Here is a 14,729-nt window from a genome sequence, read left to right as displayed (position 1 = left end):
GGGTTGTCCCTGGGAGGTCCTTCTCCCCCTGACTTGGAGTCAGATGCAGGGGAGCCTGGACTCACCCTCAGGTGTTTTGTCTTCTGCAGATGTCCACCTCCTGCCGCTCAGTCCAGGTTCTCTTGCACTACTCTGTGGGTGCCAATTACTTATGGCTGCTGGTTGAAGGCCTCTACCTCCATGCGCTGCTGGAGCCCACAGTGCTTCCTGAGAGGCGGCTGTGGCCCAGATATCTGCTGTTAGGTTGGGGTGAGTGACCTGACCTCCAGCCTCCTCTCTTGGGGATCCATCAGAACATGGGAGCCCAATAAAGACTTTAGTTGGACTTAGAAACCTAACTGGAGGTTGTTTCCGGGACATATAAATCCTCAAGGACAGGAAGCCTTGAAGAGGGGTGTGTGTGTGTGTGCACAAATGTGCATATATGCACAGGTGCTATAGGCCCAACAGCCCAATCGACACATTCAAAAATTGAGAAAATCTGGTGGAATCTGATGATATTCCTCCTACCCTGTCCCCAACTGTATTAGTCTGCTTGGAATGTCAAAACAAAATACCAGTGTAGTTTAAACAACAGACATTGATTTCTTATGGTTCTGGAGGCTGGGAAGTTCAGCATGCTTGGGTTCTGGTGAGGGCTCTCTTCCCATCTTGCAGTCAACTGCCTTCTTCCTGTATTCTCATATGGTGAGGAGAGAGAGAAAGCAAGCTCTCTGGTCTCTTTTTATAAAGGCACTAATCCTGTCATGAGGACCCCACCCTCATGACCTCAGCTAAACCTAAGTACTCACCACCAAAGGCCCTGTCTCCAAGTTCCATCGCATCGGGGGTAGCGCTTTAACATATGACTTTTGGGAGGACACCTATATTCAGTCCATAATACCAGGTCTTCAAGAAGAGGTTTTCTGATTAAAAGTAATATGACCAAGAGTATCCAGATTTGGACCCCCTACCTCCACAAACCCTTTGGAGAATTTGGTGCTGCAGGATTCAGAGGAAATAACCTGGGCCAGTCATTCAGGAGATTTGGGTTAATACCCTTGGATTTATTCTCAGCTGCTTTGTGACAAGTATCAAGTCGCTTTCCCTCTCTGGGCCCTGGTTTCTTGGGTGGTAAAACAATGGATCGGCCCTGTGCTACTCTGGGTCTCTCCAGCTCTCACAGTCCACAACTCCATGATGTTAGGTTTGATGTTTTAACCACCTGTGGTTAGCCCCATCAGCTGTGGTGTGAGGCAGGCAGGTTTGGCCAACCAACTCCTAACTACGTTTCCCCGTGTTTTCTCCCCAGCCTTCCCTGTGCTATTTGTTGTGCCCTGGGGTTTTGCCCGTGCACACCTGGAGAACACGGGGTAGGTAATTTACCGGGTTTTACTCTTTCATGAGCCAGTAATTCCCAGGCATGCCTAAATACAAAGAATTACATCATTTTACCAAAGAAAATATCCGTCCCTTCTCATTTTGGCCATCTAGAATATTCTTAGGAATGGGAGATAAGATAATCAAAGATCTTATAGCAACTAGTTTATTCATTTAGTTACATATGCAAATTAGCTCAAAGATGCTGTGTAGGTCAGCTGCAGCCCTGGGTATGTAAGGGCAAAAATATAAGAATGATTATTGCAGCATTGTTCATAGTGAGAAAAAAAAAAATAGAAAAACCAAACAAACAAAAAACCACTGAATGCTGGTCAACATGGGAATCACTGAACAAACTGTAATATACCTATATTGCGGAATATTATGAGACTACTTAAAGAAAAACAAGTTAGTTATTATGGGAACTTTTAGGCACTGATTCTCAACAGCCTATTTTAAGCCTATTGCCGAAACATATATCGTGTGATCCCATTTTATAGCACACACACACAAAAACTACGTATTTAGGAATTTATGTGCGTATGAACATGGAGGAAAATTTTGGAAAGATTTACACACTAGGCTGTTACCACTGAAGAGCAATTTAATGTTAAGGAAAGTAAACGGTACCAGTGCTAACGGGAAGGGATTTTAGTTCTCTCTTCTGCAGCTCCCACCCCTCGGGGGAATGATTGGTGGGAAGTAGGGCTTGAGTGCAAGCATCCTTCTTCTAGACAGCATGAGACTTTGACTTTCAACCTCCTCTTGTTTTTAAGTCTTCTTTTGCCTGCTCTTTGACCTTAGGTGCTGGACAACAAATGGGAATAAGAAAATCTGGTGGATCATCCGAGGACCCATGCTGCTCTGTGTAACAGTAAGGACCCTTCCATCCACCTCTTTGTCTCTGACCCTAGCAGCCCACTCTTGTCCCCCAGATTCTCTGATCCCTTGAGAGAGAGAAGCTAAACTATGAGCATTTTCTGCTGAATGAGAAGTTAGAAGTTTCTTGCTCTGGTTCAGGACCTCAATTTGGAGTTACGTTGTAAGCCTCCTTCTCTCTGGGTCTTCAAACTATGTAAAGAGACCTGCAGTCAGCTCTGTGGTCCTGTATTGAAGGGCTGAGATGTGTGCCAGGCTCTGTGGATACTGATGCCTTTAGTCATGGAGGAGCCCAGAATAGCAGGGGTATCGGCTTATATCCATCCACAGGAGGGAGGAAGAGACTAAGGGAACGTCTTTTAGAGGAGGAAAACACACAATATTAACCCAAAATTGTGATGCAGATTAGAATCAAGACATAGATGCTACTCTGAGACCTTAGGGAGGAAGGACCTTTAATCATAGTGGCCTGGAATATTTGGGATGGAAAAGGATGGCCAACCCAGAGTCAAAAATTCCTTTAGATAGTAGAGTATGAGAATGAGATCTGTCAAATCTCATTCTAGCAGGAAGGGGCGGGAAGTTAGCAAACACTGGGAAGGGTTAGCAAGATCCCAGAGGGAGGCAGAAAGTATGTCTCAGCATCGTCATCTCCAGGTGCCCACCAGGCGTCGAACACTGTTGTTCTCTGCCCACCCTGTTCCCCAAGGTGTTGCTGGATGATCTGTTTTTGCCATTTTATGTAAATAATCTGGCATTTGTGGTACCATGAAAGATAGGGGAGTGTCAAAACTTGTCAATAATAGAAGGCAACTCTCTGTCTAGACCTGGGTGTGACCTGGAGGGAAAAAGGTTCCTAGAAGTGGTGGGAAAACAGGGTGTGAACAGGCCTGTGTCACTTCTAGTCTATGAGGTGGCATGAATGCTGCAGTACCTTCCCTCCCGTCACTGGACCTGCAGCTGATAGTGTCCCAGATGAGGTCTGGGCACACACATGCCACATGTGGCGTGCTTAGCCCTGCCACATTCCCCCGCCCTCCACAAGCCCCTCTCCAGCCACACTGCCCAGCTGGGGTCCTGTCTGGGCACCTCCACCACTGTCCCAGGAACATTTATTAAGCACCTCTGCATGCCAGCTCCATGTGTAAGTGCTTTGTGTATGAGTGTAGGAACTCATGTAATCTTCTCAACCAATCTATGAGGATGTGCCATTCTTAGGTTTATTTTACTGGTGAGCACACTGAGATGAGACATTGCTTGCCTAAAGTCATAGAGCCAGTCAATGGAAACTGGATCTCAGCGCAAAGGGGTGACAGCTGGTACTTTTAACCAAACACTGTGCAGCTCAAAAACTATTTACTGCCTCCAGCCCCCCTGCCTGCCATACTGAATGCTGCAGGCTCCTTTGCATCTTAGTACCTTGGTTCAGACTCTCCTGTGGTTCCAACTCCTTCCCTCGCCATCTTCTCCACCTGGTGATCTGTTCCTCATCTTTCAAGTCTTGGGTCAGGGATCCATCTCTCTCTGTGCCGCTCTACCTGGATGCACACCTCACAAAGTAGGAATGGCCACACCCTCCTTTGTTCCTTCCCAGATCCTGTGCAGGCTTCTGCTCCAGCCCTCGCCAACACCATTTCAAGTGTCTCTTTAAAACCTGTTTTCTGCCACTGTAAACCCCATGTTCTGATCATCCTGGCAGCCAACTCAAGCATAAGGTGGGTTCTTGATAAACATACTCAGTGGACACTCACGGCCTGCACTCTGGACCCTGGAAGGTTCTTGCTAACCAGGCAGAACAAAGCAGGATGGAAGCCAGAAGCCATCCCTAGGAGAGCGTTCAGGCATGGTCCAGCTGGATCCCTAGTGTTTACTTGCAGTCTTCTAGAAGCTGCACCAATGATTCTCAAACTGGGTTGCTCTTGGAATCCCCTGGTTGTCTTTACAAATTCTTTCTGCCTGAGTCCCACCCCCAGACATTTATGTTTCATTGATCTCAGGAGTGGCCTGAGTTGAAAAGCATGTTGCGCCCGGCGCGGTGGCTCACGCCTGTAATCCCAGCGCTTTGGGAGGCCGAGGCGGGCGGATCACAAGGTCAGGAGATCGAGACCACGGTGAAACCCCGTCTCTACTAAAAATACAAAAAATTAGCCGGGCGCGGTTGTGGGCGCCTGTAGTCCCAGCTACTCGGGAGGCTGAGGCAGGAGAATGGCGTGAACCCGGGAGGCGGAGCTTGCAGTGAGCTGAGATCACGCCACTGCACTCCAGCCTGGGCGACAGAGCGAGACTCCGTCTCAAAAAAAAAAAAAAAAAAAAAAAGAAAAAGAAAAGCATGTTGCTACACCCTTTTCAAAGGATGGTCCTCAGACCAGATAGCACCAGCATCACCTTAGTGCTTGTTATAAATTCAGGTTCTTCAGCCACATCTCCCAGGCCTACTGAATCCGAATCTGCATTGTAACAGGCTCCCCAGGCTTTGGATGCACATTAAAGTTTGTGAACCTCTTTGCCTGTACCTGGAGTTCTCAAAACTGGCTGTGTGTTCGAAACATCATGGTGGCTTGTACCCCAGACCTATGACATCAGAAATTCTGGGAGTGGGACCCAGGCACTGTAGCCAGGCACTGTAGTCCGTCCGTCCGTCCGTCCTTCCTTCCTTCCTTCCTTCCTTCCTTCCTTCCTTCCTTCCTTCCTCCCTCCCTCCCTCCCTCCCTCCCTCCCTCCCTCCCTCTCTCTCTCTCTCCGTCTCTCCCTCTCTCTCTCTCCCTCCCTCCCTCCCTCCCTCTCCCTCTCTCCCTCTCTCCCTCTCTCCCTCTCTCCCTCTCCCTCTTTCTTTCTTTCTTTCGACAGAGGCTTGCTTTGTTGCCCAGGCTGGAGTACAGCAGTGAGATCCTGGCTCACTGCAACCTCTGCTTCCCGGGTTGAAGCGATTCTTGTGCCTCAGCCTCCCTAGTAGCGGGGACTACAGGCGTCCACCATCACACCTGGCTAATTTTTGTATTTTTAGTAGAGATAGGGTTTCACTGTGTTGGTCAGGCTGGTCTTGAACTCCTGACCTTGTGATCCACGTGCCTCAGCCTCCCAAATTGCTGGGATAATGGGCATGAGCCACCGCACCTGGCCCACTGTAGTTTTAAAATCCCAAAATGATCCTAGTGGACAGCCAGGGCTGGAACTACTGCTTTGGACCTTGCTTTGGCCTTCTATGGCTGGCTGACCCACGTGCTAGTTTCCCTTGGTGCTTCCTAGCTGGGACAAGAGAACATGCTCTATCTTCTCACTTTGGATAAAATGACCTTTACATGCTGTTGCTTCTATGACTCCAGTCATGGTCAGCTCTACTGAAATGGCCACTCTCACCTTAGTTCACGGTGGACTCCTTATCTTCCCATTCAGACCTCTCTTCCTGCTCACTCTACCCAGAAAATGGCTCCACAACCCACCTACCCAGGCACCCAAGCTGGAAAGCTTGGTGTTCTCCTAATTTCTGTCCTCCTTCTCCCTGCAACATCTATTCAGACTTCAAGTCTTGTCAATAATTCTACTAAAGATCTCTCCAAGCCATTTCCTTCTTAATCCCTTGGTCTCTGCTCTTCTTCAGCCCGTTGTGATTTTGTTTGTTTGTTTGTTTTTGTGTAGACCTCTGCAAAAACCTCCTTTTTGGTCTCTCTTCTTCATTCTTACCCCTGACAATCCATCTTCTTGTTGCAGCCCGAGTGATCTTTTTGGAGTAAAATCTGATTATGTCTCTGTTCTACTCGTCTGTTTAATGGGTCACTATTTCCCTCCGATCTCGTTCTAAACTCCTTAGAGTAGAGTCATTCCCTCTCTACTCACCTAACCAGAAGTGCCCTCTGCGCTACTTGTATGGATACATTTAAAGTTCTCCAAATCCACCATGGTGTTTCCCTCCTCCCATGCACACATAGGCCTCAAGTGCCTATTGGATGGCCCGAGGTCTGCTGATAAACTCTCTTTCTCCTTGGAAATTGAGTCCTTTATTAATCTCTCTCTCCCCCACCCCCCAACACCCTGCAATTAAAAGAGGTCAACAGGCCTGCCTAGAAGGGAATCTTTCACAATCACCCTCAGCTCTTAGAGAGGACATTGCTTAACTATTTTTGTCTGGTGTCTACAGGGACTTGGACAAGAGGAAATGGGCTTGAAGAGAAATAGGAACATTCCCCTTGGTCACAAGGAAGATATTTAACCATGAACTTGTAAAACACTGACATAGACCCCAGAGAAAGGCATTAGATCTTCATCTCTATCAGCTTCCAAGAAGATAATCTGTCCTGAACAATAAGGAGCTAAACCTGCTGCCTTCCCAACCTGCATAGTTCTAGGATTCTAGGATTCTGTGCATTGGTTCTAGGGCTCCATGGAGAGTGGAATGTATGTGTTCCAGCAGACATGGAAGGGAAAAGAAAGGCCATGCAGAAAGAAGTGAAAGAGCCAGGCTAAGAGTCAGGAGTCTGGGCTCTCTGACTGACTTGTGATGTGTCCTTTAGCCAAGTGAGTTGGTCTCTCTGGGCCTCTGTTTCTTCATCTATAAAATCAGTCTTGAACTAGATCAGTGGTTTTCAACCAGAGGAGATTCTGATCCCTGGGGACATTTGGCTATGTCTGGAGACATTTTTAATTGTCATAAATTGGGGATGGGGGTAGGAGGAGAGAGTTGCTACTGGCATCTAGTGGGTGGAGGTCAGGGATGCTGCTCAACACCCTACAACACAAAGAACCACCCCCAGAACAAATAATTATCCTGCCCCAAATATTAAGAGCGCTGACATTGAAAAACCATGGACTAGACAGTAGCTACACATTAAAACAACCTGGGGAGGATTAAAAAAATACCCAGCCTGGACTTACCCAAACTGATGGAATCAAATCTCCTGCCATGTAGAACTTCCTTAGCACTGGAATCTCATTCAGCCACTCTCTTGTATCTTCCTTTAGCATTCATTGAGCACTTTCACTGGGCTTGGCTTGGTACTAGGTTATTTCAGAGTTTCTATCCTCTGGGAACTCAGAATTTAATGGGTATAATTCTGAGACTCATCAGACTATGACTGAACCAGTATCTACCTTCATTTTTGGTCATATGACCACATGTTACAATTTTCCACTGATCTGAGTAGACACAACCCTAACTCTAAAAGAGAATTCCTTAAATCACAATGTGGAAGGAATCTGAATTCCTGAATGACTATATGGAGCAGAGCTCCCTCCACTGCACTAGATTGTGACATAAAGAATAGAATAGAATAGAATAGAATAGAATAGAATAGAATAGAATATAGAATAGAATAGAATAGAATAGAAATCTTTATTGTGTTAAGAAAAAAATAATAATTCTTTGGCCCCCTCATATATCCTATTTAAACTGAAGTAAGAAAGAGTAACAATAATCAAGACTGAGCTAGTAGCACTTGGCATTTCTAGGTACTTAACAATTTTCTTTCAACTTGGTCAAATTTGAGCCTGGGCCGTATTTTGGGGAACATGGATCAGAGGCTTCTAAGGAAAAGCCAACTGTGCATGGTGAACAAAGCACTGGGACCAAGGAGAATTTCCCATCCCAGGGTCCAGCTCTGTGGTGAACATCCCTAGTTATCATAGTTGGATCTCTCCCACCATCCCCTAGACTGGGTCTGCATTTGCTGACCAGCATCTGGGTTGACGCGAGTGTACAACATGCTGGAAATCCAGATGCATCAACAAACTTCATTTACTGCTTTGTTGGTACAAGGTTGCCTGTGTTTCAGAAATGACCATAATGTGGCAACCTGAAGAATCCAGATGCCCTTTGGGTCTCTTGCCAGACAGAAATTGTAGAATTCCCACCTCTTTTCTTTGTATCAGACTTCACTACTTCACCTGTCATCTAAAGTGTACATTTAGAGTTGAATCATCCTGAAACCTGGCATATTCTTACAGCCTAGCCTCCCTGGCCCTCAGTAGAATATTGGTAAAGCCTTGATCAGTCCTGCTCAAGGACAGCCTTACACAATAATTACACTACGCAAGGTCATTCTATCCATACCCTGCTCCCTGCAGTTAACAGACCCAGTGAAATGGCTGTTTTGAGCTCACAAATTGAATGAACCATCTGTTGACTTTATGAAGTCATAAAGTCAAGAGCCTGCATTTGCTATTGTTGAATCTTCTGTAGTAGCCTCAGAACTTGGCAAAGCTGATACACTGGTAAACTTCATCTTCACTGGCCTTGTCCCTCTTTAGGTCCTCTGCCCCACCAGGAAGCCAGGGGCTTTCTGTGACTTCAGGCTTCCCAAGACATTTCCTCACTCCTGTACTCTCCTCTTCTAAAGACTCCAAGTGGGAATCTTGCTGTACTCTGGGTTTTCCCACCCCATCAAAACTTACATTTGGTACACCCCATCTTCTGCTTTAAGTGGTGATATCATAGGCCAGATCCTAGGTAATTAGGTTGCAAAAATGAATGAATGAATGAATGGATGGATGAATGAATGAATGGATGGATGAATGAATGAATGAAGAAAGGGCTTCCTTCCTCCTCTCCCAGTGATTCCTTAGCTTCAGTGGGATGTGTGCCTTTCAGCAGGGCTCTTGGGGAAAGAGTGTTTTGACTCACAAGAGTAGCTCTACAGGATAAGCATTTTAGTCCACAGAGCAGCCCAGAGGAGGAGGGGTTTGGGGGTAGATGGAAGAGTTTAGGGGTAGACGAGGGCCTACCCCTGAGTTCCCGCCATACTGGCAATCACCTCTGCGAACCTGTAGACCCAGACCTGTGCACAGAAGCTGGGGTACCAAGAAAGTGTCACCAAGGATGCATCTTGGTGATGTCTGGGAATGCATCTGTATTTTCCAGAATCTAGCAGAGATCCTTACATATTTGGGTCCTTAGTACCCACCCCCATCTGGTCAGAGAATCCTGGAGGGGTTGGCTAGGTTCTTGGAAAAGGTCCTCACTCAGCCCCTTTCCTGCTTGTGTGCAAATGAAGAACAGCACCATCCAATAGTACCTGCTGACTCTTGTCTTCTTGGAAGCCTAGATGAACAGAGGCTCCATGGTACCCCCAGCTAGGGTTTCATCCTATGGCAGTGAGGAAGAGCCTTCTTCATATGGCCCCTGGGTTGATGCCCATTTTCTCATATCTGGTCTCTAGAAAACACAGAGAACAGTGAATCCACCTGCTTCTCATTATAACCCTTCATTGCCTAGTAGACAGTCCTGATTGCAATTAATTTGCTGGGCCGGGTGTGGTGGCTCACGCCTGTAATCCCAGCAGTTTGGGAGGCCGAGGTGGGCAGATCAGGAGGTCAGGAGATCGAGACCATCCTAGCTAACATGGTGAAATCCCGTCTCTACTAAAAATACAAAACATTAGCCGGGCGAGGTGGCGGGCGCCTGTAGTTCCAGCTGATCGGGAGGCTGAGGCAGGAGAATGGCGTGAACCCAGGAGGTGGAGCTTGCAGTGAGCCGAGATCACGCCACTGCACTCCAGTCTGGGTGACAGAGTGAGACTCCGTCTCAAAAAAAAATAATAATAATTTTCTGAAATATATGCCTTTCTGCTATTAAGCTTGCTTTGTAAGAAAAATGCCTATGTTCAACAAATCACTAAGCCAAGGACACGTTTTCTCTTTATGATGAGAGGCAGGTATCCCATTAAAATAAATACATGACTTGGTTACATTTAGCTTGTATTTAAATTCTCTGTTCCTAACTATTTTTGTCTGGGAACCTCCATCATTCCTGCTGGCTTCAGGATTAGCTTCTTGCCTGAAACTCTAGTCTTTTAACATTGAGCATTGATTCTCCTGAGGACAATAAAAACAAATAATAACTGACACATACTGAATTCTATAGCTTGCATTTCAATATGTAGCTAAAGGATTTTATTTCTAGGACGGGACGTTAGTACTATACTGATTCAATGTCTGTAGAGACTTTGTTGCATTAATTGTTGCCTGATCACCCTTTCTGTCAGTTCTTTCTATATCGCATAAAGCCATTTTTAGGTCTTTTTAAGTTTTTTTTTTGGTGTTTTTTTTTTTTTTTTGAGATGGTGTCTCACTCTGTTGCCCAGGCTAGAGTGCAGTGGGGCAATCTCGGCTCACCACAACCTCCACCTCCCTGGTTCAAGTGACTCTCCTGCCTCAGCCTCCTGAGTAGCTGGGACTACAGGCGTGCACCACCATGCCCGACTAATTTTTGTATTTGTAGTACAGATGGGGGTTTCACTATATTGACCAGGCTGATCTCGAACTCTTGACCTCATGATCCACCCACCTCAGCCTCCCAAAGTGCTGGGATTACAGGTGTGAGCCACTGCGCCCGGCGTGGTCTTTTTAATCTTAAAAACGGTTGCAACCAAAAACCTCTTCCAGCCCTACAAATAAAACCAAGGAGACATTACCTCATTGTGTATCCCTTGTCAACTACTGTTTGAACGCCCTGCTTCCCTTCACAGCCAAGCCTCTTTAATGTTGTCTATGCTGCCTCTGCTCTTCCCATTTCATCCACAAAAGCAAGCACTGGAATCCATCTTGTGATCCCACCTCTACACGGCAGCTTCTCTTAGGGAGCTCCTTGTTGCTAAATGCAGTCTTATTTTGCTTAAGTTCTATGTAGCATTTAAACCTTCCTAAAATCATCCTTTTGGGGGCTTCCAGGATGCCCCTTCTGTGTCATTTATTCTAACCTCCCTAGCTATTCTTTCTTCATCACCTTTGCTATCTCCACTTTCTCCGTTTTTCCCTTCACTATGGGGCAATTCTCTTAACCCTCTTTCTCTCCCAGCTGCACAGTCTCCCTGGATAATCTTGTCTACTCCAATGGCTTCATGCTCTGGCTGGGACCTCTCTGCTGAGATTCAGACATAAATATCTAACCGCCTAGGAACATCTCTTGTGTTCAAAACTACTGGAGTCCTCATCCACCCTCTACTTCCCACCCAACGCTCTTCCTTCCCCCCACGTGATTCCTTTATTGGCGAATGGCAGTACCGCACATTTGAGATCTACCACCAAATGTCAGGGTCATACCCTCACATCCAATCAATAACAAAGATCGTTTGACTCATACTTCTTCATCATTTCATATTGATCCCTTCCTCTCCATCACTAAACATCCAATCAATAACAAAGATCGTTTGACTCATACTTCTTCATCATTTCAAATTGATCCCTTCCTCTCCATCACTGAAGCACCAGGACTGCTGCTGAGTTCGCTTCTCCATCACCATCCCCCAGGAACTCTGAAACTACTTCCCAACTGGTCTCCCTTCCTCCAGCCTTACCCTCACCCAATCCGTTCTCCACACTGCCACTGAAATTATCTTTCCAAAATGCAGTAGTACAAATCTGATCAGGTCACTTGCCTGCTTAAAATCTGTTACCGGCTCTTCATTGCTTTCAGAAGAAAACCCAAACTCCTCGCCTAGCACGGCAGTGAAAGACCCTGCAGATACTGACCCTCCCTCCCTCTCCAGTCTCACTTCTCACAAACCCTGTTCTCATTCTCCAAGCTCTACCCAAACCCAGCCACTTGCTTTTCACCACTTCCAGGGGGCTCTTGATCTTTCCTGAGGCTGTAGCCAAGACATCAGCCAGGGCTGCAGCCATCTGAAGGCTTGTCTGGGGCTGGAGGATCAGCTCCAAGGTGGCGCACACACGCAGCTGGTGGTGGGTGGTGCTGGTTTTTGGCCTGAGAACTCAGTTACCCCATGTGGATCTGCCAATAGGCTGCTTGAGTGTCCTCACAAAATGGTGGCTGACTTCCCCTGGAGTGAGAAACCTGAGAGAGGGGAAGGGGGGGGGTGTGGAATTTGCAGGCATATTTTTAAATTTCTTTAAAGGCTGACAATGAAGGGCTGGATTTTCCCAGGCCATGACAGTCATGGAATGTATTCTAGGGAGTAGAGAGCATATGCTGTCCGTGAATTCCATAGCAGCAACAGGATCTCAGGTTAGACACCAATAGGGATGGAGTTCTTTACAGAAGAGAGGCAGACTAGCGTTCTGTTTAAGTGAAGGGAGGGTTATAATCCGATGAATCTGGGTTTAATTACAGGCTCAGTCACTGAGTAGCCGTGCAACCTGGGAATTACACTTATTTCTCTGTGCCTCTGTTTTCTCATTGTATTATGAGGATAAAAATAGTTGTGGCTACCTTAGCAGAGTGTTGTAAAAATTAGATAAAAGAATGCCTGATCCCAGCACTTTGGGAGGCCTAGACAGGCGGATCACGAGGTCAGGAGATGGAGGCCATCCTGGCTAATACGGTGAAACTCTGTCTCTACTAAAAATACAAAAAAAATTAGCCGGGCGCAGTGGCGGGCACCTGTAGTCCCAGCTACACGGGAGGCTGAGGCAGGAGAATGGCGTGAACCTGGGAGGCGGAGCTTGCAGTGAGTGGAGATCACGCCACTGCACTCCAGCCTGGGTGACAGAGCAAGACTCCATCTCAAAAAAAGAAAAAAAAAAAAGAATGCCTGGACCATTCTTAGCCCAAAGCCTGGCATGGTGCTAAGTACTAAGTGATAAGTACTAAGTACTTAGTGCTAAGTACTAAGTGATAAGTACTAAGTACTTAGTGCTAAGTACTCAATAAGTACTCAGTATGTGCTAGTTAATAATAATAACAGTAATAGTAATAATAATGTGAATGTTCACCTGCCTTTCTAGATGGCCTTAATGATGGTTAATAATAATAATAACAGTAATAGTAATAATAATAATGTGAATGTTCACCTGCCTTTCTAGATGGCCTTAATGATGGCTAATAATAATAATAACAGTAATAGTAATAATAATAATGTGACTGTCCACCTGCCTTTCTAGATGGCCTTAATGATGGACCTCCTTAAGGCAGAATAATAAACTAAATCACTTTCTAAAATTCCTTCCAGACTTTCAGTTCAGATGACCTTTGGGACTTTGGAGATTCAGATGGCCTTTGGGCCAGTGGAGATCACAGCTAAGCATTTACTACCTGGCCAGCTAACTGCTACATTGCCCCTGGTTTACATTGAACTTATGGAACCGATGGCCGAGCCCAGCCTGACCTTGAAATTCACAGCTATGTGGAGTTCATCATTTACTTACCCAACTCTGCTTTTTTTTCCAGGTCAATTTCTTCATCTTCCTGAAAATTCTCAAGCTTCTCATTTCTAAGCTCAAAGCTAATCAAATGTGCTTCAGAGACTATAAATACAGGTGAGTGGCTTGAGGTTGGTCCCCAGCAGTCCAAAGTTATTGTAAGTCCTCTGGGTGTTCTGCCTAATGTCTTGGGAAGGACATTTATCTCCTAAGGCCAGGGTATCAGAAACAGCAGTTCTGGAAAGATGCTATAGGATCAAGTGAGGCTTTTGTCAACGGTGAGGACCTTCTAAGATGATGAAGCAGATGGTGAGTAGTCAAAGGCATTCACATTCCCCAGCAGAAAACTGTTAAAATGCCCCTAAGAGGCCAGGAGTGATGTCTCAGACCTGTAATCCTAGGACTTTGGGAGACTGGGGCAAGAGGATTGCTTGAGGCCATGAGTTCGAGAACAGCCTGGACAACATGGTGAAACCCCGTTTCTACCAAAAATGCAAAAGTTAGCCAGGCGTGGTGCATGCCTGTAGTCCCAGGCTGAGGTGAGGGGATTGCTTGAGCCCAGAAGGTCAAGGCTGCGGTGAGCCATGATTGTGCCACTGCACTCTAGCCTGGGTGACAGAGTAAGACCCTGTCTCAAAAAAAAAAAAAAAAAAAAAAAAAAAAAAAGTTTCTAAGAATGGGTGGTTGTGGGAAAAGGACAGTCTTGTTTGAAGAGAAGTTTGGCCGTTGCCTTCCTTGGGGAAGGATTTGAAGAGGTTATTTGGGTGTTTTTGAGAACCTTGAGGAAAGAGACCACAAACTTTTAGGGTCTAAGGAAAGACATCCTTCCATAGGCATCCTTTATTTGTGACTTGTCATCGCTGCACCTCACTTTCCTCTTTCTGAGATGACAGCAGTCCTCATTCCTAGTAAGTCAGATCATAGGTTTTTACTGGATCTGCATTGTTGTAAAAGCAAATGAATGAATGATAAAGAGTTTTCTCCCTCTTTCCTAGTTATTCTTTACTTTTTTTTTTTTTTAGACAGAGTCTTGCTCTTGTCACCCAGGCTGGAGTGCAGTGACGCAATCTCAGCTCACTGCAACCTCTGCCTCCCGGGTTCAAGCCGTTCTCCTGTCTCAGTCTCCTGAGTAGCTGGGATTACAGGCACCTGCCACCACGTCTGGCTAATTTCTGTATTTTTAGTAGAGATGGGGTTTCACCATGTTGGCCAGGCTGACTTCGAACTCCTGACCTCGTGATCCACCAGCCTTGGGCTCCCAAAGTGTTGGGATTACAGGCGTAAGCCACCGCACCTGGCCTATTCTTTGCTTTCTATGTGGCATTCAGCAGGGCTCTGGAATGGGAGTGTTTTAACCCACAAATTAGCTCTAAGAGTAGGAATTCCAGTCCACACAGGAGGCCAGA

The 14,729-nt window shown here is 46.1% G+C and overlaps 2 protein-coding genes across 2 annotated transcripts in view; one reads left to right on the top strand and one right to left on the bottom strand.

The window, feature by feature from the left end:
* STX8 (syntaxin 8) overlaps positions 1-14,729 on the bottom strand; it is a 691,269-nt gene that overhangs the window by 601,115 nt on the left and 75,425 nt on the right. The window lies entirely within an intron of this gene.
* Positions 1-14,729, top strand: part of GLP2R (glucagon like peptide 2 receptor) — a 68,747-nt gene that overhangs the window by 35,408 nt on the left and 18,610 nt on the right. The window contains exons 7-10 of the mRNA XM_050765333.1: positions 90-249; positions 1,292-1,352; positions 2,164-2,233; positions 13,352-13,440. Coding sequence (XP_050621290.1) covers positions 90-249; positions 1,292-1,352; positions 2,164-2,233; positions 13,352-13,440 — 380 coding nt within the window. The remainder of the gene's footprint in view (positions 1-89; positions 250-1,291; positions 1,353-2,163; positions 2,234-13,351; positions 13,441-14,729) is intronic.

Source organism: Macaca thibetana, chromosome 16 (assembly GCF_024542745.1).
Source record: "Macaca thibetana thibetana isolate TM-01 chromosome 16, ASM2454274v1, whole genome shotgun sequence".
Lineage (NCBI taxonomy): Eukaryota > Metazoa > Chordata > Mammalia > Primates > Cercopithecidae > Macaca > Macaca thibetana.
This window is presented reverse-complemented; position numbering and strand designations above follow the sequence as displayed.